Source organism: Erythrolamprus reginae, chromosome Z (assembly GCF_031021105.1).
Source record: "Erythrolamprus reginae isolate rEryReg1 chromosome Z, rEryReg1.hap1, whole genome shotgun sequence".
Lineage (NCBI taxonomy): Eukaryota > Metazoa > Chordata > Lepidosauria > Squamata > Dipsadidae > Erythrolamprus > Erythrolamprus reginae.
Window position 1 is genome coordinate 51,206,116 of NC_091963.1, and position 21,973 is coordinate 51,228,088.

General features: G+C 40.1%; 1 protein-coding gene across 1 annotated transcript in view; it reads right to left on the minus strand.

Moving 5' to 3' along the window:
* Window positions 1–6,452: 6,452 nt before the first annotated feature.
* The window catches only part of EFHB (EF-hand domain family member B), an 80,657-nt gene continuing 65,136 nt past the window's right edge, over window positions 6,453–21,973 (minus strand). The window contains exons 10-13 of the mRNA XM_070727253.1: window positions 20,105–20,312; window positions 13,193–13,411; window positions 12,505–12,686; window positions 6,453–7,036 (exon numbers count right to left, since the gene is read on the minus strand). Of these exons, the coding sequence (XP_070583354.1) occupies window positions 6,878–7,036; window positions 12,505–12,686; window positions 13,193–13,411; window positions 20,105–20,312 (768 nt within the window). The 3' untranslated portion in view covers window positions 6,453–6,877. The remainder of the gene's footprint in view (window positions 7,037–12,504; window positions 12,687–13,192; window positions 13,412–20,104; window positions 20,313–21,973) is intronic.

Consider the following 21,973-nt stretch of genomic DNA (forward strand, 5'->3'; position numbering starts at 1 on the left):
CAAACGAGGGGGTTTTAAAACTAAATATAGCCCATAATTTTTTTAAAGATGAAAGAAAATTTATTTGGTTAGCCAAGGATTCTTTTAATTGTTGATAGTACAATTCCTTTTTAGGTTCAGTGTCCAAATATTCTTTACAGTGGACAGTCCTTTATTTCAGAAAGCTGTTTTTAAATTTTTATTTAATTTACTTATTTTTCTCTCTTTTTGCTCTTGAATTTTTCTTTGTAAAGCAAAGTTATAAACATAAATAATTATTTTAATGAACATCATTCAGATTTCTCCCTTTTTCTGATTTATCCTTTATTTTTCCCTTGAAAATATGGACAGTGAGGTTTGGGGTAATTATTGGGGCTTTTATCTGATGTAGGAAGACCCAAACTTAAAACTGAATTAAAATATATCAAAAGCAAGTAGGCTATTATTTATTTTTATTTGTTAATTCTTTTCCCTCTCTCTTTTCCTGATTCTACTAGAAATTGTAATTCCCACTAATCAGAATAAAATTTAAACAAGTAGATTGTAATCTTGTTAGAAACTATCCAGAATTTAAGAAATAAGTCATTCAATGCTTCTATTCTACTTTTTAAATTATTGAAACAATCCAACAGTATGCACTCAAGAGGTTCCAAACTGTGAAAGGTTCATAAATCAAAACATTAAGAAAACAACTTAATTTTAATTATCAGTATTCATAGTTGCTGTAGTCTACCTGGCCCATTCAAGTAGCAATTTGTAAGGAAACAAATAGCAATTTATAAGAAAACATGCCATACTATCTGAAGTAATGTACCCTACATATCTTTGATATTTTCTTTAATAAAGAGAGAAGTGTAGCGTAGGAGCCCAGCCAGTGGTTAAAGGACTCTGAAAGCGCCCAATTCAAAATTACCTGATTCCACAGTCTAAATACTCAGCTGCAGCAGTGACAGGAGCCCAGCCATTGGTGGAAGGACTCCGAAAGCCCCCGTTCCTCAGCTGAGACATTCAGAAGCTTTTAGCACCAGAGATTCTCAGCAGAGCCATCCCAAAGCTGCAGCCTAGCCGGTTGCATAAAACTCTGGAAAACACCCGCTCCCCAACTGATCAAAGAAAGTATACAAATACAAATAAACATAATAATAATAAAGAAAGAAAGGCCATCAAGCCAGGACTCATTCCAAATTTCCAAATTCCTGCTGATCCTGATTTTCCTACAACCCCCTCTTACACCAGAGGTCAGCCAACATTTAAAGAAACAGTCCACGTGGCTCCCTAGGGTAAGAATAGACCACTGGCCCTGTTTGTACATGAACCATCCCAAGAAACAGAAATAAATTTATTTATTTACTTACTTACTTACTTACTTACTTACTTACTTACTTACTTACTTACTTACTTACTTACTTAATTAGATTTGTATGTCGCCCCTCTCCAAAAATTGTGAGACGTAGTTAAAGCTTCTTGACACACTAACTCAACTGTAAAAAAAGCTAAATCTTCCTAACACCCTAACACAACAATACCTATCATTATGATTATGATACCTATCATAACAACAATACCTATCATTATCATTATGATTCACCTTGTACCTGCTTACAAACAAAGATTTAAAGCCACAAAACCAATAATTAAATCAGTGAGGACTTGGACTGAGGAAGCAAAGTTAAAGCTACAGGCTTGCTTTGACTGCACAGACTGGAATATTTTTAAAGACACCTCTGCAGATCTAGATGAACTCACAGATATTGTAACATCATATGTCAGCTTCTGTGAAGACCTATGTGTACCAACCAGGAACTTGCAAATATACAGTAACAATAAACCTTGGTTCACAGCCAAACTCAAGCAGTTATGTCATTACAAAGAGGAAGCCTACAGAAAAGGTGATAGAATGCTGTACAATCAGGCCAGAAATATATTAACAAGGAAGATCAGAGCAGCAAAAAGGAACTACTCTGAAAAGCTAAAGAATCAATTCTCAACAAATGAACCAGCAAACTTGTGGAAAACTCTCAAAAACTTCACCTGTTACAGCAAACCACCTCCCCAAGCTGAAGGAGATCAGCAATTGGCAGATGACCTGAATGTGTTCTACTGCAGGTTTGAAAAGAAACCTCAACCACTTATCTGCACAACCTCCATCCCAGACACACCAACAACAGCTAAATCTTCTACAACTGAACCCATCCCATTGGGTTTACCACCCCTAGTGATCACAGAAAAGGAAGTGAAGGATCTATTTCTCAGACAGAAGCCTGGAAAAGCACCAGGCCCAGACAAGATAACTCCTTCTTGCTTAAAAGTCTGTGCTGACCAATTGGCCCCCATCTTCACCCAAATCTTCAACAAATCACTAGAGTTGTGCTATGTTCCTTCCTGCTTCAAATGCTCGACTATCATCCCAGTGCCAAAGAAGCCCTCCATCAAGGAACTGAATGACTACAGATCAGTTGCTCTAACATCTGTAGTTATGAAAACCTTTGAAAGGCTAGTGATGTTTCACTTGAAAACCATCACAGATCCACTGTTAGACCCCCTGCAATTTGCATACTGAGCAAATAGATCAACAGATGATGCTGTTAATATGGCTCTACACTACATCCTTCAACATCTTGAATCTCCAATGACCTACGCTAGGGTCCTCTTTGTGGACTTCAGTTCAGCATTCAATACCATCGTACTGGACATTCTCTTAACCAAACTAAATCAGCTAGCGGTATCTGAACACACTTGTAAGTGGATCACAAGCTTCCTAACAGACAGGAAGCAGCAGGTGAAGCTAGGAAAAATCACATCAGATACATGTACAATTAGCACAGGTGCCCCCCAAGGCTGTGTACTCTCACAACTTCTCTTCTCTCTGTACACTAATGACTGCATCTCAAACGATCCATCTGTTAAACTACTGAAGTTTGCAGATGATACAACAGTGATCGGACTCATTCAAGACAATGATGAATCTGCATACAAACGGGAAGTTGAACAACTATCCTTGTGGTGTGACGAGATCAATCTGGAACTGAATACACTCAAAACCGTAGAAATGGTGGTAGACTTTAAGAGAAACCCTTCTACCTCTCACAATACTAGACAACACAGTATCAACAGTAGAGACCTTCAAATTTCTAGGTTCTATCATATCTCAAGATCTAAAATGGTCACCTAACATCAAAAACATCATCAAAAAAGCACAACAAAGAATGTTCTTTCTGCGCCAGCTCAAACTGCCCAAGGAGCTGCTGATACAGTTCTACAGAGGAATCATTGAGTCTGTCATCTGCACCTCTATAACTGTCTGGTTTGGTGCTACAACCCAACAGGATCGACACAGACTTCAGAGGATAATCAGAACTGCAGAAAAAACTGCACACCAAGACAACTAGACACAAGAACAGTTTTTTTCCGAACGCCATCACTCTACTAAACAAATAATTCCCTCAACACTGTCAGACTTTCTACTAAATCTGCACTTCTATTCTACTAGTTTTTCTCATCATTCCTTTCACCCATTTCCTCCCATGTTGACTGTATGACTGTAACTTGTTGCTTATATCCTAAGATTTTTATTAATATTGCTTCTTCATTGCTTATTTGACCCCTATGACAATCATTAAGTGCTGTACCACATGATTCTTGACAAATGTATATTTTATTTTATGTACGCTGAGAGCATATGCACCAAGACAAATTCCTTGTGTGTCCAATCACACTTGGCCAATAAAATTTCTATTATATTCTATTGTAATATTTCTTGCCTTATTGTCCACCTAGGTTTTTTATTTTTGCCCTTCCATTTCATCACAATAGGATTATGATTTGCCCAAACACTACATTCAACACTAGGTTCAACTTTTTGAACAAAATTAAGCAGATCAAATGTAGTCCATACCATATCAATTATTGTCCATGAAACATGTCACAGGGTAAAAAGTGTATTGTTTTTCTTTCAGGTTGCCTATTTCTCCAGACATCCACCATATTCCATTCATCTACCATCTCAAAAAAAAAGATTTAGGCAAAGTCCCCTTTTTAAGTCTGTTGCTCTTATTTGTCTTGTAGTCCAGATCTGGTTGTACTATCGCATTGAAGTCACCCAATACACAGATATTCTCACAGTTTAATTCATTAATTTTCTTGTGTAACTTTAAGTAAAAGGCTTCTTGATGATCATTTGAGGCATATATTGCTACCAACAGTATTTTTTTATTATTAATAGTGATGGGTGAACCCAATGGTGTTCGAGTTCGGCGAGTTTGGCTGAACTTGCCATGAATTTTGGGTGAGTTAGCCGAACCCAAACCCAAACACTCCGTGACATCGAAGCTCCGCCCCTGGAATCCCATTGTGGGATTTCCCAGCTCCTTTTGCTGGAAGGATCTCCCTTTACTTGCTTGGAAGGTAGGGTATAAGCATTGCCAGTTCTATAGTGTAATGGTTAGCACTCTGGACTTTGAATTCAATTATCCAAGTTTATATCTCGGTGGAACCTCCTTTTAAAAAAAATAATAATAATAATTTTTATTTATTTATCATCATCATCAACAACAACATCATGCTTCTTTATATAATAAAAGGGGTTTGGGTCCTTTTAATGCTTTCTTAGTGGGGAAAAAAGAAAGCATTAAAAGGACCCTCCAGCTCTTTGGGGGCAAAAGGGAACCTTCCCAATGTGCCCATGGAAATAATTAATAAATAATGATGATGATGACGATGATGATAACAATAAATAAAAAATTAAAATTAAAAAAAAATTAAAAAGGAGGTTTGAATCCGAGAGTTTAACCCGGATCACTGGATTCAAAGTCCAGAGTGCTAACCATTACACTATAGAACTGCCGATGCTTGTGCTCTATCTTCCAAGCAAGTAAAGGGAGGTCCTTTCAGCAAAAGTTTGCTTGGAAGAGAGGGCAGAAGCAACCCCGGATCGGCCCTCGGCGTTCTCGCATGGAGGGAGAGGAGGAAGGGAGGGGTCTAGAAGCACCCTTTCCAATGACATCCCCCACTCCTTTGATACCCAGGTAGGAGTTGTGTGTGTGAGAGGTAGATTGCGCTGGCTGAGGGAGGTTCTGCTGCCGGGGTGGAAGCTGTGTGCAGAGAGGATGATGGGCTCTGTGGTCCCTTTCCCCCCCTCCTGCCCCCTTTCATACCCAGGCAGGAGGTGTGTGTGTGTGTGTGTGTGTGTGTGGGGCTCCAGTTTTTGCAACTCACTGAGTTGTGACAAAATAAAAATGTACAAAAGGCAGCGGCTTCTCCTTCGTCCTTCTCCCTTTCTTCACGCAAACTCAGCCAGCCAAAGGGAGGATTTAAGTCAACATTTCTTCCCCCCTGCAGTTCCCAATGCGTGCTGCTCTTTCTGTTCCCCCCCTCCAAATTATCATGGAGAGAAGAAACGGCACAAAGCCAGAAAGAGAAAAATTGAAACAATTCTGCCGGCACTCTAAAAGCATCTTCTTCCGCCGCCACTGGCACCCGGCTCCTCCTCCTCTTCTTAGAAGATGACAGCCAGGCGATGTCACGGTGGGCGGGGCCAGAAGTGTTCAGGTTCAGGTTCGGGTTCAGGTTCGGTGACATTACCCAAATTTTTTGTAAAGTCCGCCCGAATCCACTGATCCCGAATTTCGTCGGGTTCGCCCATCACTACTTTTGACTATTTGTTCATTTTGGTCTGTAATGTTCATCTCTTTCCTAATCTTGCAGAAGAGCAAAGTGATTTAATAGATTAATCTCAAAATCACTGTTCTCCTCTAACAATTTACTATTTTTGTTTTTTGTGATGTATCATTTTCATATGCTCTTTCTCATATGCTCAGTCTGTCTTCAGTTTAGCTCATACTATTGTATAGTAATTTCCAATGTAAAAATGATAGATGACAGCTCAATTGAAGAAAATGGTTGTATCACTTGACATGATATAGTCATTTTCACACTTGTGCACCCAGATGGACTCTTCTATGTCCATTTTCTGCTAGCTTTTTTCTTATGAGCGTATGATATAAAGTTCCTAACCACCAGCAAAACGTATTAGTCTGTCACCTCTATTATCTCATTCACCACTTCCATATGGGCCAATCACTTTTTTGCCCTCCCTATTTTTACATTAAACTCACCCATTATTATTTTGTATTGACATTTTTGTCTTGAAGGTGGGCCACATCATCATAAAAACTCTTCAAACTCATTATTTTTGGTGCGTAAGCTTGGATTTGAAGCTTGTATTGTTTGTAATTTAATGATGCACTGGCCTTTTCTGATAAACTTTCAGTATATACTTTCACATACATACACAGAGAGAGTGGAGGGGATGATAAAAATTTCATGTAAGAAGAATTCACAACTCGTCTAGTAAATTGTTTATGTACAGTAGGCTCATGGCACTTAATGACATAGAAACAAATATGACCAATGTCATTTGATTTTGTGTACAAAATTTTGGAGAGAAAAGCAGGAAAATAATACAACTAGATTCATTGGGCTCTCAAAGAATATATTTATTTCCAACTTCTGGACAAGAATATATGCATACATCATCCATAAAACAGCATATTTTTTGAGATAGAACATTTATGACAGTTTTGAAATTAATAGTTTTTGCCTAATGATTATCCTGACAAATTTTCTATCATATTCTAGTATTTTTTTAAAAAAATAATGGATATCTGACAGTGTTTTGGGTCTCATAATATACAGTGCACATTTCTTCTTTCTGGATGTTTAATATTTAAAAAAAATACCTTTCTAAAGGAATATGAAACCAAATTTAATATTTTTTGGTAAATAAATCTTTATATGCACTATACATAGCTTGTGTCAAAACCATGTCATAACAGGAACATTTACTGCAGTAAGAAAATATTCAACCATAAATATCACGTAATTCAAAGGAAAATCTTTATCAGGTGGTCAAGTGTAATGCTTGCATCTCATCTAGTACATTTCTGATGGATTCTACACAAGCTTTTCCTCTGTGATCTTTTAGGCAGGCCTGCCTCCATATTTCATCAAAGCTTTCATCTGAAATATTCACACCAATGTTGCGCAAAATGTCTGCAATCTGTAAAATAATATATAATATTGTTAGCTTTTGAAATTTTCACATGCATATACAAAATTACCCAAGTATATTCTCTGGTCATAGTCCAGCACTATCTCAAAAGTAGACAAAAACTTTCTGAGATCATTTTACTTCTAAGCTGATAACCATGGAATAGTTGAGACTCCATACTGAAAATCAAAAAGCAATTGAGTGGGTATACATGTTAACTGTCAGAAAGAAAAAAATCATGCACTCAATTTATTATTTACTTAGTTATTCGAGCATTTGAAAAACTAAAAACTCTAAATACATACTGGTCATCTATAAATTAGATTAAAAATATAAAGATAAATCTATCTCAGCATATAGGTAATCCTTGACATACAACTGTAAAAGAGCCTGGTCATTTTGGTCATATATTGTAACAGTCATAAAATGGTTCAGTCACATGATCAATCCAATTTTACAACCCTTTTGTGATAGTCATTAAGTAACCACTATGGTAATTAAGCAAACCCTGTGGTCATTAAATAAACCAATGTTTTGCTATGATGTTAAGATGTTATGTACTATATATTTTATATGTTGTGATTCGCCCGAGTCCTCGGAGAGGGGCGGCATCGAAATCCAATTAATAATAATAATAATAATAATAATAATAATAATAATAATAATAGTAATAATAATAATAATAATAATAATAATAATAATAATAATAATGGTTTTTCTGAAATTTGGAACTACCGTATTTTTCGGAGTATAAGATGCACTGGAGTACAAGACTCACCTTAGTTTTTGGGGAGGAAAATAAGAAAAAGAATCTTCTTACCAGATATTCATCTGGCTAGCGTTCTTAGTCTGGTCAGCTTCAGCACATTATTTTATCCCCTGGTTAGGGCTTTTAAAAAAGCTTATTTTGCAGAGGGTAACAATAAAAGAGCTTGCAAGCCAGTAAGAACTGAGAAAATCATTGGCACCTGATTAGGGCTGGAAAGAAACATTCGGAGCAAATAGAGCAATGAAAAAACCCTGCAAAGACTTATGGCTTGAAAAACATTCTTCGCAAAGAGGAACAATGAAAGAGCTTGCAAGCCAGGAATTGCTGGGAACATTGTTAGCAGTGTTCCCTCTAATTTTTTGAGGGGGTGGGCGGAAAAGTATAGTGTCTGAGCGGCAGTGCCTTTGGGACTGGGCGGCACAGAAATAATAAATAAATAAATAAACAAACAAACAAACAAATAAAAAAACCCCACCCTGTTTTGCCTCAGAGAATTTCAAAATAAAATACTGTACTGTGTGTCTATAACAGTGAGCTCATAATAGGGCAACTCTATCAATATCAAAATGCCACTTAAATAGATGAGCTAGTTTCAAACTAGATTTTGATTTTCTTTCTCTCTTCCTTACTCCCATTCTTTTTCTTTCTCTTTTTCTTCCTCTCTTTTTTCTATCTGTTTCTCTCTCTTCCTCTCTTCCTCTCTCTCTCCTTCCCTCTCACTCCTTCCCTCTCGGCTTCTGGGCAGGTTTGGAAAACTCTGAGTTGATGATGATTTTTAAGTGAGCGATTGCTCACTGCTCAGCTTAGAGGGAACTATGATTGTTAGCACCTGGTTAGGACTGGAAAGAAACATTCGGAGCAAGTAGAGCAATAAAAAACCCCTACAAAGACAGAGTTTGGAAAACATTCTTCACAGAGAGTACTTATTTATTAGATTTATTAGATTTATTTATTAGATTTGTATGCCGCCCCTCTCCATAGACTCGTAAAACAGTCAACGTGCTTGCAAGTGGGTAAGAGCTGGGAACATCATTAGCATCTGGTTAAGGCTGGAAAGAAACTTATTCAGAGTAATTTAGAGCAGCGTTTCCCAACCAGTGTGCCGTGGCACACTAGTGTGCCGCGAGACACGGTCAGGTGTGCCGCGAAGCTCCTAGGGAAGCTCCAGCTGGGCGGGGAGCTGCCGGTGCCGGTGCCTCCGACCTGGAGCTCCCACTCACAGCTGTCCCACGGCTACTGCCCAATGCCGCTGTTTTTGGCGCTCTCCTGCTGGGCCCCAAAGAAGGAAGGCGGGGAAAAGGAGAGCTTCATTCTTCGCACCTCCTTTTTCCTGCCTTCCTTCTTTGGGGCCCAGCAGGAGAGCGCCGAAAACAGCGGCATCGGGCAGTAGCCAGGGGACAGCTGCGAGTGGGAGCTCCAGGTCGGAGGTACCGGCACCGGCAGCGCCCCGCCCAGCTGGAGCTTCCCTGACGTCTGCGGCAAGCGTCCTTTGGGGCCCGGCAGTGGGAGCGGGAGGGGGCCGGCTGCAGCGGCCCCAGGCAGTCGCGGGGAGATGGCGGCGGCGAGAGGGAGCTCCAGGGTGGAGGCACCGACGGTGGCGGTTGGACGTGCTGCTGGAGACCTACATGCTGGCGCTGCGGGGCTGGCACTGGCTCGCTGGCTGGGCCGGAGGTGCCAGCCCCATGCCCAGCGCAGCGCCAGCATATACGGCGTCCAGCAGCACGTCCAGCTGCCGCCGTCAGGACTCCCGCTCGCAGTCAGCCGCTCTGCCGCCACCCTTGGCTACTGCCTGATCCCGCTGTTGTCGGCATGGTAGAAAGAGAGAGAAAGAAAGAAAGAAAGAGAGATAGCAAGAGAGAGAGAGAAAGAAAGAAAGAAAGAAAGAGAGAGATAGCAAGAGAGAGAGAGAGGGACATAGCAAGAGAGACAGAGAGAGAGACAGAGAGAGAAAGAAAGAGAGATAGCAAGAGAGACAGAGAGAGAGAGAGAAAGAGATAGAGAGAGACAAAGAGAGAGAGAAAGAAAGAGAGATAGCAAGAGAGAGAGAAAGAAAGAGAGAGAGATAGCAAAAGAGAGAGAGAGAGAAAGAGATAGCAAAAGAGACAGAGAGAGAGAAAGAAAGAGATAGCAAGAGAGACAGAGAGAAAGAAAGACATAGCAAGAGAGAGAGAGAAAGAGAGACATAGCAAGAGAGAGAGAGAGAGAGAAAGAGAGACTTAGCAAGAGTGGCAGAGAGAGAGAGAGACAGAGAAAGAGAGAAAGAGATACATAGCAAGAGAGACAGAGAGAGAAAAAGAGAAACAGCAAGAGAGACAGAAAGAGAGAGAGAGACATAGCAAGAGAGACAGAAAGAGAGAGAGAGAAAGAGACAGCAAGAGGCAGAGAGAGAGAGACATAGCAAGAGAGGCAAAGAGAGAGAGAGAAAGAGAGACATAGCAAGAGAGAGAGAAAGAGAGACATAGCAAGAGAGGCAGAGAGAGAAAGAGAAAGAAAGAGAGACAAAGCAAGAGAGACAGAGAGAAAGAAAGAAAGAAAGAAAGAGAGACATAGCAAGAGAGACAGAAAGAGAGAGAAAGAGAGACATAGCAAGAGAGGCAGAGAGAGAGAGAAACAGACATAGCAAGAGAGACAGAGAGAGAAAGACAGATAGCAAGAGAGAGAGAAAGAGAGACAGAGAAAGAGAAACAGAGAGAGAGAAAGAAAGAGATAGCAAGAGAGACAGAGAAAGAGAGAGAATGAAAGAGATAGCAAGAGAGGCAGAGAGAGCAAGGGAGAGAGAAAGACATAGAGAGAGGGAAGGAGGGAGAGAGAAAGAGAGCAAAAAAGAGAAGAAAGAAAGAAAGATGGAGAGAAAGAAGGGAAGGAAGGAAGAGAGAGAAAGAGGGAGGGAGAAATAGAGCGAAATGGAGGAAGAGATTATTTTTTGTCCAAACTTTTCTTTACCCCCACCCCCCCACCCCCCGTTCAGTGTTTCCCAGGATTTTGAAAATATGAATAATGTGCCGCGGCTCAAAAAAGGTTGGGAAACACTGATTTAGAGCAATGGAAAAAACCCTGCAAAGACTTAGCACTTGGAAAACATTCTTCACAGAGAGTAACAATGAAAGAACCTGCAAGGTAAAAGCTGGGAAGATCATTAGCACCTAATTAGGGCTGGGGGAGAGCTTCAAAAAAAGCTACATTCAGAGTATAAGATGCATCTGAATTTTCAGCCTCTTTTAGGGAAGAAAAGGGTGTGTCTTATATTCCGAAAAAATATAGTAAGTTCTGACATAGCCTGTCATAAACTGCAGTGATCATGGGACGCTGCAATTGGCCATGAATGTGGCTTTTTGACTGAGTGCTAGGAAGGCCAACAATAAAAAACTTTGAATCTGGTCATAATCCCCTTTTTCAGAGCAGTCGTAATTTTGAGTACTTGTATATCAAATAAATATGGAACTTCACTTACTCTACCAAAGCCCACAATCTTATGGCAAAGGAAACAATATTAGCAAACCCAGAAATTCCCAAGATTCTACTAAAAGGATTAGGTAAGATTAGCTAGCCTCTGTATACCATTCAGGAAAAAGTAATTATAATCAGATTTCCCTCATCTCCAGCCCCTTTCTACAAAAAAGATTTTTTTATGTAGATTTCAACTCCTAGAACTCCCTAGCCAGCCATGCCAACTTTTTCTCCATGAGTTGTAGAATTTTGGAAGTTGAAGTCCACACATCTTAAACTTGCCAAGATTGAAAAATACTGGTCTACAGGGCTAAAAACAAGTAAACCCAAGGGAGAAAATTTAGGCTAAGAAAAAATAAAGCCTGGCTCTATCCATCTTTTTTTTTGTTCTTCAATTGTCTGTGGAGATTCTCAATCACCCAGGTCAAGGTTGTCTCAAAGGTGCCTTTCAAAAGGTAACTGAATTATTTTTGAGGAAGAAAAACAAAATATTTCATGTCTTATCCAAGAATCTTCATCAGTTGTAATGGGGGAATTGTGTGGAAGGGAATAGAGTAATAGGTATGATGACAGTTGAGACTGGATGGTATGTGAATGGAAGGATAAGTTTTGATTGGTTGGTAATGGTGGTGGGAGGGGGAAATGGAATGATTGTGTTTCTTTGTAGTCATCTGGTCTTTAGCATTTTCCCTAACAGCTGTTTAGGCCACTTGTGGGCTTATCTTTGCTCTCAGGGTCCCATGAATCTGAGTACAATGGGTTGTGGAATCTTCTTGGAATTGCTACAAGGGCTGCATTTTAGACTATAGAGGGCTGCTCAATGTTAATATAAATGGACTCTTTTATCCCACTTTTAAAGTCCATATTTTTGATTCCCTTCCATACAATCTCAGCCCTCAGTACCTATCCTTCCAACCATCCCTGCCATCCAACCATCCCTGCCAACCATCCCTGCCATCATAACTGGTGAAGCTTCTTGAATGAGAAATGAAACATTCTGTTCTTCTTCCTCAAAGAACAGTTCTTTTGAAAAAGCACCTTTCAAATAATCCTATTTTCCATTTGCATTGTTGTTAATAAATGAAATCTGCAATTGAGGATAATATTTTTAGTGTGAAATCTTTTCTGTTAAAACATTTGTACTGCAGACTAGTACTAGACAAGACAATTATCATAGATTTTTAGCAGAAATGTTTCCTACTTTCTATGGTTTTCCAGCTGATAAGACAAATTATGCTCCATCTTAAACATATATATCTACCTCTTCCTTTGATCTTATCCTGAAGAAGTCTTTCTCGTACACGCCTTTATTACTATAGATAGAAGGGTATAATAGTGCATACATATTTGCTTGATCTCCATAATTAGTGGTGTCGCTGATACGGCGAAAATGTGGAGCTGGAATATCTGAACGAATGGTTGGAATGCCATATAGGGGATAAACTGTATGAAAACATATTTTAAAAAGAGAGGAGAATAGCATTATGATTCAGATAGAATAACAGAATTGGATTATACCAAACAAGCATATCCTTTTTAAATTGCCTTTTCCAAACCAAGTGGATGTAAAAATCTTTAGAGATGAGAAATAAAAAGAGATGAAAAATCTCCCTTACGTTATGTTAGACTTCTGATGGTCAGGATCAATTAAATACTATTTGAATGGCAGACCATTAGAAAATCCCAGGCTATAAAATGGAATACTAACAAAATGTCTCAGAAGGCAATTTAAAAACCATTTACGTATTATTGTCAAGAAAGGAAGACAAAATTATTTATGTAATCAGCAGGAATCAAATCTGTTTGAGGAAGTATGTACCTTTAAAAAACAATATATTATACAAATTCTATATTGTCTTTAAAACAACTGAAGAAAACAACAACAGATCATTAGAAGATTAATATGTTTAATGACCTGGTTGTAAAAAAAATATAAATGCTTTACATACATGATGAAGGAATGCCACCGATAACTGCATTATACTGAGAAGAGGTTGTGCGATAATTAGAAAATACACAATCAGTTGGTCTTGACAGTGTTCTAGATGTTTTTTCTAAACTTCCTGGTTCCATGTATACAATATCATCCTGCTTTAACAGAGCATTTTCATTAGCTTTCACTTCCGAATCATTTGCTGGAATAAGATCAAAAGGAGCTGGTTTTTTCCCTGTGAACAATGAATGAAAAGAAAAAGTATAAAGGCTACTTTTATGGAGGGATATACAACTATAAAATAGCAGAAAAACAGTAACTTTAGGAAGCTCTAAATAAAGATCTAAGGCACAGATGTCAAACTCAATCGCGTCATATGATATATCATGATGTTTTTTGCCTTTGCAGAGCTGGGTTGGGCACGTGATGTATCCAGCCAGCGAGTCACCAGTTTGACACACCTGATCTAAGACAATAAACAAGATACTTTTTTAAAATGAAGAAATAATGGGGTTACGAACACTTAAAAATAAGGGTCCAGTTTCAACCATGTCAAAAGAAGAAGAAAAATATTCACATATGGATACAAAAGTGGCCTTGCTATTTATTAATTTAAATAATTTCAGAAATTTATAAGGCTGCTCAACTCTATAATAATTTGGAGAGGGGGTGTTCAGTAACATAGATACTCCACAATAAAAGAATAATTCATCCAAACACCAGGAGAAAAGTAACCACTAAAGATCAATCAAATTCACATTAACCCAGCACACTTGGAGAAATATCAGAACAGTTTTGAACATGGCCAGAGTGGACGTCAAACCTATCTACTTGTCAGTTCCTGAGGTAGTAGTGAAATAACCCTATCTCCCAGTGGTGCCCTCTGAATGCTAGAATATCAGTGAATACCTCTTTCTGGATGAAGGGAAAAGTAGCCAAGGTGCCTTCTTGAATGATGACAAAACAGCTGGATGGAATTCCACTGTTGTCTTCCCTCACCCTATTTTATGAAAAAATATATACAGTGATCCCTCGATTATCGCGAGGGTTCCGTTCCAAGACCCCTCGCGATAATCGATTTTTCGCGATATAGTGGTGCGGAAGTAAAAACACCATCTGCGCATGCGCACCCTTTTTTTCCATGGCCGCGCATGCGCAGATGGTGTTTTTACTTCCGCACCTGGGAAGACCCAGGGAAGGTTCCTTCCGCCGCCCAGCAGCTGATCTGCTCGGCAGCGCCCCAGCAGCGAGAAGCCGAAGATCGGGGTTTCCCCTTTGCGTGGGCGGCGGGGAAGACCCAGGGAAGGTTCCTTCGGCCGCCCAGCAGCTGATCTGCTCGGCAGCGCCGCAGCAGCGAGGAGCTGAAGATCCGGGTTTCCCCGCCGCCCACGCAAAGGGGAAACCCGGATCTTCGGCTCCTCGCTGCTGCGGCGCTGCCGAGCAGATCAGCTGCTGGGCGGCCGAAGGAACCTTCCCTGGGTCTTCCCCGCCACCCACGCGCCGCTTGAGAGCAAGAGGGGGAGAGATAGAGAAAGAGAGAGAAGGAAAGAAAGAGATGAGAGAGGGAGGAAGAGAGTGTGAGAGAGGAAGAAGCAAGATAGAGAAAGAGAGAGAGAAAGAAAGATGAGAAAGGAAGAGAGTGACGTCATCGGGTGGGAAAATATTTTTAATTAATATTTTTTGAAAAATCGCGATATAGTGTTTCGCGAAGATCGAGATCACGAAAATCGAGGGATCACTGTACTCTACTCTGATATGGTCTACTTAAAAAATAAGGAGAAAAGGAGTGCTGATTTTATGATGATAATTGCCCTCCACAGCTCTCATACACTTTGTTGGGAATTAAACTATGAGCAATAGTTCTTATCAGCAACAATCTTTTCTTCATCTGTTGCTGAAGAACATTAGTCACCTGAATTTAATGGAATAGAAGGAGAAAGAATGAAAGAGGTTTAAAAAGAGTTTTCCAGCTATCCCAACTACAATTATTTATTTTATTTATTTATTTTGTCCAATACACAATACATATTGAGGAGGATAGACATGAAGTACTATATATAAAGAAAAGATATAAAAATAGAGAAGATATATAAAAGGAAGAAAAGATATATGAGATATGAGATAAGAAGAGACAATTGGACAGGGGACGAAAGGCACTCTAGTGTACGTATGTACGCCCCTTACTGAACTCTTAGGAACCTGGAGAGGTCAATCGTGGATAGTCTAAGGGAGAAGTGTTGGGGGTTAGGGGTTGACACTACTGAGTCCGGTAATGAGTTCCATGCTTCGACAACTTGATTGCTAAAGTCATATTTTTTACAGTCAAGCTTGGAGTGATTAATATTAAGTTTGAATTTGTTGCGTGCTCTTGTGTTGTTGCGGTTGAAGTTGAAATAGTCATTGACAGGCAGGATGTTGCAGCATATGATTTTGTGGGCAATACTTAGATCGTGTTTTAGGCATCGTAGTTCTAAGCTTTCTAGACCTAAGATTGATAGTCTGCTTTCATAGGGCATTCTGTTTCGAGTGGAGGAGTGAAGGGCTCTTCTGGTGAAGTATTTTTGGACATTTTCTAGGGTGTTGATGTCCGAGATGTGGTATGGGTTCCAGACAGATGAACTGTATTCAAGGATGGGTCTGGCAAAAGTTTTGTAAGCTCTGGTGAGTAGTGTGAGATTGCCGGAGCAGAAACTGCATAGGATCAGATTAACAACTCTAGAAGCCTTTTTGGCGATATTGTTGCAGTGGGCTTTAGCACTTAGGTCATTTGATATTAGTATTCCAAGGTCTTTTACTGAGTGGGGGTTGGCTATGACATTTTGTTTATTCAGTTTATATATGAGGTTTGGATTCTTTTTGCCAATGTGGAGGGTAGAGCATTTGTTGGTTGATATTTGAAGTTGCCAGGTGTTAGACCAATCTGAGACAAAGTCGAGGTCTTTTTGGAGAGTAGATGTATTGTCCATGGTGTTGAATAGTTTCACATTGTCGGCAAAAAGAACACAGTTGCTTGTGATATGATTGCAGAGGTCGTTGATGAAGAGAATGAAAAGAGTAGGACCTTGTACGCTGCCCTGGGGAACGCCACTTTTGACAGGGAAGGGGGTGGAAATGGCACTTCCAATTTTGACAACTTGCTGCCTATTTGACAGGAATGCAGTAATCTAGCTGTGGTGGAATCCTGAGATGCCATAGGATTTGAGTTTTAGAAGTAATTTGCCATGAACCACTGAGTCGAAGACTTTGCAAAAGTCAATACAAATTGCATCAATGGATTTTCCTTGATCTAGGTGGGTAGTCCATATGTTTTTGCAGTGAAGTAGTTGTAGGTTGCAGGATAATTTCTTTCTGAATCCAAATTGTTTGTTAGAGAGCAGGTTATTAGATTCTAAGTAAAGGGTGATTGATTGATTTATAATTGATTCCATGATTTTACAAGGGACGCAGCATAGTGATATTGGTCTGTAGTTGTCAACGAGTGAAGGGTCTCCTTTTTTGAAGATGGCTATTGCTTTTGACCACAGCTTGGGGAGTGTGCTGGTCCTGAAGGATTTTTGGAAGATAATGCTTAGAGGTTCGGCTACAGCAGAAGAAAGCTTTTTTAGGAAGTATGCACAAAGACCATCTGGTCCGACTGATAGGGAAGGTTTGAGGTCATGATTGCTTTTTCAATAGTGCTCTATAGTGAAGTCGATTTGGGTTAGGTTGTTGAGAGAGTTTGAGGTGCGATTTGCAAAGATGGGGGATGAGCCATTACTGTTAACAAAGACAGAGCCAAAGAAAGAGTTGAAGAGGGTAGCTTTGGATGGATCATCGTGGTATTCTTTGCTGTTGGGTCCTATGAGAGGTGGAATAGGTCTAGAGTCATTGAGTTTGTTGTTGACGAAGTTGTAGAAGGCTCGGTTAGATTTGGTGCGAAGGAGGTTTTCTTCTTGTTTGCTGTGATAGTTGAGACATTCTGCTTTTATTTGTTGGCATATGCTTTTGTAGCGGCTTTTGAAGTTGGTTACTTGGTCTTTTTGCTTTTATGCCAGAGAAATCTGTTTTTGGTTTGTAGTTTCTTTATCGAGACAGGTAAGTTATTTTTTCATTTACCTCTGGATGAAATTAGTGGTACATGTAGTCCGATAAATCTTTTAATTTGGAGTAAGAACGTGTTGTAGAGGTCATCAATGGTGATGCAGTTAGAGAACAAAGATTGCCAGTTAAGAATTGAGAGATTGGCATCCATGAGTTCATAGTTGGCTTTCCTAAAATTGTACTTAGCGGTCACATTATTCAGGTGAGTGTTAGGATGGTGTAGATTGAGGTTGAAGTTAATCATACTATGATCGCTGTTGGAGAAGGGTTCTTTTATATGCAGTCCATAGATAGCACTTTTACTATTACAGAATATGAGGTCAAGACAGTTGTTGAGTCCTGTTATTGTTTGATACTAATTGTTCAAGTCCCAAGCTGGTGACGGCGTTATAAAGGGCAGTATGTATAGGTTCTGTGGAGCATTCGTTTAGGGTCCAGTTGATGTGTGGTAGGTTGAGGTCACCAAGGAAGATAATGGGACATGGGCAGGAGGTTGCCCACATTAGTAGGGAGGTTAATTTTGTTACATGAGTAATGTCGTAATTTGGAGCTCTGTAGCAAAGTAGGAAGTGGAGTGTAGTATTGAGGGAAAGATGACATATTAAGGTTTCAGGAAAGATAAAATCAGGTACAACATACAGGGCCGTTTCTAGTGACCTCTAAGATGTCATCAGAGGCAATTGTTTGAGGATGCTGCTTGCAGATGATATTACGTATATTTGTTAAACCAGTTTCCCCATTTTCCTCTAGGCCAAAAAGGATGGCATTCTGATGTTTTTGTTCATGTTCCATGGCATCTTTCACCAGGGTGGAGATGTCGGTAATAGGGTTTGGAGGTAGAGGTTTTAGTGGCCTAGATAGGGTATAAAGTGGTGGTAGTGGGGTGGTGTAGGGTACTTGTTTTGGTGTTTTAGGGTTTATCAGATCTTGGTGGTTCCATGCTTTCTGTGTACGATTGTTGAGTTTTAGAGACTGCTGTTAGGATTACATCAGACCAATTTCCAAAGGAGTCTGGTTTGGGAGTACAAGATAGGCAGAAATAGTAGAATGAAGGATTATCTTGAAGAAAAGTGGCGACGTGTTTATTTATATTAAGGCAAGTGTGGTGAGCTGATTTTTTGCAGGAGTGACATTTTATAAATTCTTCTTGTATATTAAGTGTTGTTGCATATAAAGCAAATGTTATCAGAATCATTTACTTGATTTACTTGGGGGGGGGTTTCTTGAATGGCATAGTTGCTGGGGTGAGACTTAAAAATCTATTTGTTGATTGTTGATTGTTTGACTTGGTTGTATGTTCTGTTGAGATTTTTAAAGAGAAAAATTTAGATGTGACTGCTAGGTTCCTTTGCAGCCACTAGGGGGTGGGGGTTGGAGCGTCCTGTAGAAATCTTAAAGCTGATGAATGAGAAAGGTTTTAGATGTGACTGCTGGGTTACTTTACAGCCACTAGGGGGGGTTGGAGCATCACTGCTAGCTGAGTGATTTTAAGATTATGAAGAACAGAGATTATGAAGAACAGAGACCAGGGGGGAATCACTTGGTCTTTGTTAAATTAGTGAGCCACGTGGTAATGGCGGATCACCCTGTTTAAGTGTGGAGGCAGTTGGGATTTTGGTGTTGGACTCCTAATGCTACTCGGATCAGTTTTTCAGCTTTGGGAAGGCACAGACGTTTTATGATCTGCAGAAGGCTTGCCTTTCATCTCCCATCCACCCAGGTCAGTTTGCAGGGCTGGGGTGGGGGGGACTGGCTGTGCTTTCTGCAAGATTCACTTGAAAGTTGCAGGGCTTGGAAGGCTTCAAAGTTGTGAGGCTTGAGACAAACAGCAGCTTCTGCCTATTCCCTTTGATATTCGTTGTTTGGAAAATGAAAATTTCCCAAAAGTTGAGGAGACTCCCTGGTAACTCTGCTGGGCTTTTAGAAATCAGCTGGGAAGCGCCGGAGAGGGAATTGGGGCTCTTCGCGGTTCGCCTTTCACCCCACCTAGTTCAGATCGCAGGGCTGGTGAAATGACTGCGCTTCACTAAAGCTTCTCCCTCTGGTTGGATCTTATCTCTCCCTCTCTCTGGTGAGGAATGTACCTCTGTTTAGTGTCTTGTAGCTTTGTAGTCATGCAAAGTCCGAGATTTTTTTCCGGTTGCTTTGATGCTCCTCTTGGGTTGTTGATGTAGCTTTTGCTCGGAAAGCACTATTCCTTTTAGATAAATTGGACCTGATTCACTAGCTATTATCCTGATTTTATCCTGTTATAATTTGGAGAATTTTTTTAGCTTATTTCCTATTTTTAACCTATTTTGACCTAGCGTTAGGACTAGCGATGAGACCTAAGCATCTACCTGGATCACCATCTTGGATCTACATCTTGGGACTTGGGACTAAAATTATATATGGACTTCTGGGTAAAAAAAAATCTTTTTTTTTGCAAAAAAACAAAGAGAAACACCCACAAAACATTACATAAATGTGACAGGATGACGAAAATGGGGGATTGGTTCACCGGCTAGCCGATCTGGGTAATGAGCAATGCGTGGATCCCTGCATACTTGGAGAGCTATTGGGTCCCATTCTTCACCCAACTGTCACTAGAGCCAGGGGAAGTCCCTATAGCAGGGGATGCCAAACTTGGGTAAAGTCATTTCACATCACTGTCTAAAACCAAAAGTAATAAACCCTATGCAAAGTCCGCATGCAAGACTCAAATTTAATTTAAAAGAAAAAATGGTTATTCTTATTGCTACAAATTCCAAATTTTCAATTTACTTTATGAAATACCCAATAAATTTAAGTTCACTCTATTGGTATCAAATTTAATGATCTAAATTATCATTTAATATTGATCACATACCTTTTGTAATTATTTTTTCTTCAAACTCTTGAATAGCCATTTTGTCTTTCCAGTTAAGAAAATTTACAAACTCCAAATAGTCTATAAAACCATCTTTATCCAAATCACAGTAATTAAATAAAGAATCCAAAAGTTCATCATCCAAGTCCAAGTTAAGCTGAAAACATGTCTTTTTCAAATCTTCTCTGCTTATTTTTCGATCACCATCCTGATTAAAGATGATATGAATTTTAAAAACAAATTCTTGTGTGCCCATTTCCTAATAGACTTGCTAAGTAATATAAGAAATTATAATAGATATTGAATATAAATTAAAATACAGTGTGCAAATATAAATTAAATTTAATTAAAGGGCCAACTGAAATAATATTTTAGATGAACTAATGTCAATCAATATACTTTTTCAGGTCAATATAAAGGAATACAACAAATGACATAATTTCTTCTTTCATACTGAGGTAGAAAATTAGAGTTTAATATGTTTAAAACTATTTGAAGGATTAGCGCTCACCAATCTCTGTAAGCTGTGCACGCAGGCACGCGCACACCCAATACCCCCCTGCGCACCCTTTTCCAAGCGCGCGCAAGGAGCCGGACGTTGGAGTTGGGGCGGGGAGCGATGAAAGTGCTAAGGTGCTGTGCGCGCTCCCCATCCCCCTGCCGGCCATGGAGCCGCGGCCGCCCCTGCCTCCCCACCATGCCTCCGGCCCCCTCGCACCGCTGGCCTCTCACTGCTGCCCCCCGCCCACCCAATCCGCTCCCTCTCTGGCTTTCTCCACCTCCCGCCTTGGGGCACAATTTCTCCCGCGGCGGTGGCGGCTGCAGCTTCTTCTCATCATCTGCGCTCCCAGCCATTGGGGCTACGATAGGGTTTTCTCCGCGTGCTTTGGGAATGCCCGCCCCGCCCCTCTTGTAGCCCTTCGCTGGGAGCGCTTTTGTCCCAAGCTTTCAGCAAGGGGGCTGCAGTAGAGGCAGGGCAGGCGTTCCCGAAGCACTCGGAGAAAGCGCTCTCGCAGCCCCCTCGCTGACAGAGAGCAACAGACAGCAAGATGAAAAGAGAGAGGGAGAGAGAAAGTGAGAAAGAGAGAGAGAGAGAGAAAGAGGGGGGAGAGAGAGATAGCAAGAGAGAGAAAGAAAGCAAGATAGATAGAAAGAAAGAGAGAGAAAGAACAATAGAGAGAGATAGAAAGAAAACAAGAGGGAGAGAGAGAGGGAGAGAGCAACAGACAGAGCAAGATGGAAAGAGAGAGGGAGAGAAAGTAAGTGAGAAAGAGAGAGAGAGAAAGAGGGGGGAGAGAGAGATAGCAAGAGAGAGAAAGAAAGCAAGATAGATAGAAAGAAAGAGAAAGAAAGCAATAGAGAAAGAAAACAGAAAGAGAGAGAGCAACAGACAGAGCGAGATAGAAAGAGAGAGAGAGAGAGAGAAAGAGGGGGGGAGAAAGAGAGAGAAATGACTCTTGATTTAAAGCATATGGTAAAAAGCACCCAAATAATAACAGAGAAAAAACCCCCCAGCCGTGTGTGTGTGTGTGTGTGTGAACTCTTGAACCATTTCCAATAGCCCTCACCTGTTATTGGAAATGGTTCAAGAGTTCACATACACACACACACACACACACAAGGGGAGGAGACAGGGATGGAAAAAGAGAAGATAGTAATAATAGTAATAGATTTTGGTTTTGTTTTAATATTAATTTATTTTAATGAAAAAGAAGAGATTATTTATTTATTTATTTATACATATATACACACACACACACACAGACACATACATACATACTTCTATGCCGCCCAGTCCCAAAGGGACTCCGCTCAGACACTACTTTTTCGCCCACACCGAAAAAAAATTAGAGGGAACATTGTTAGCAC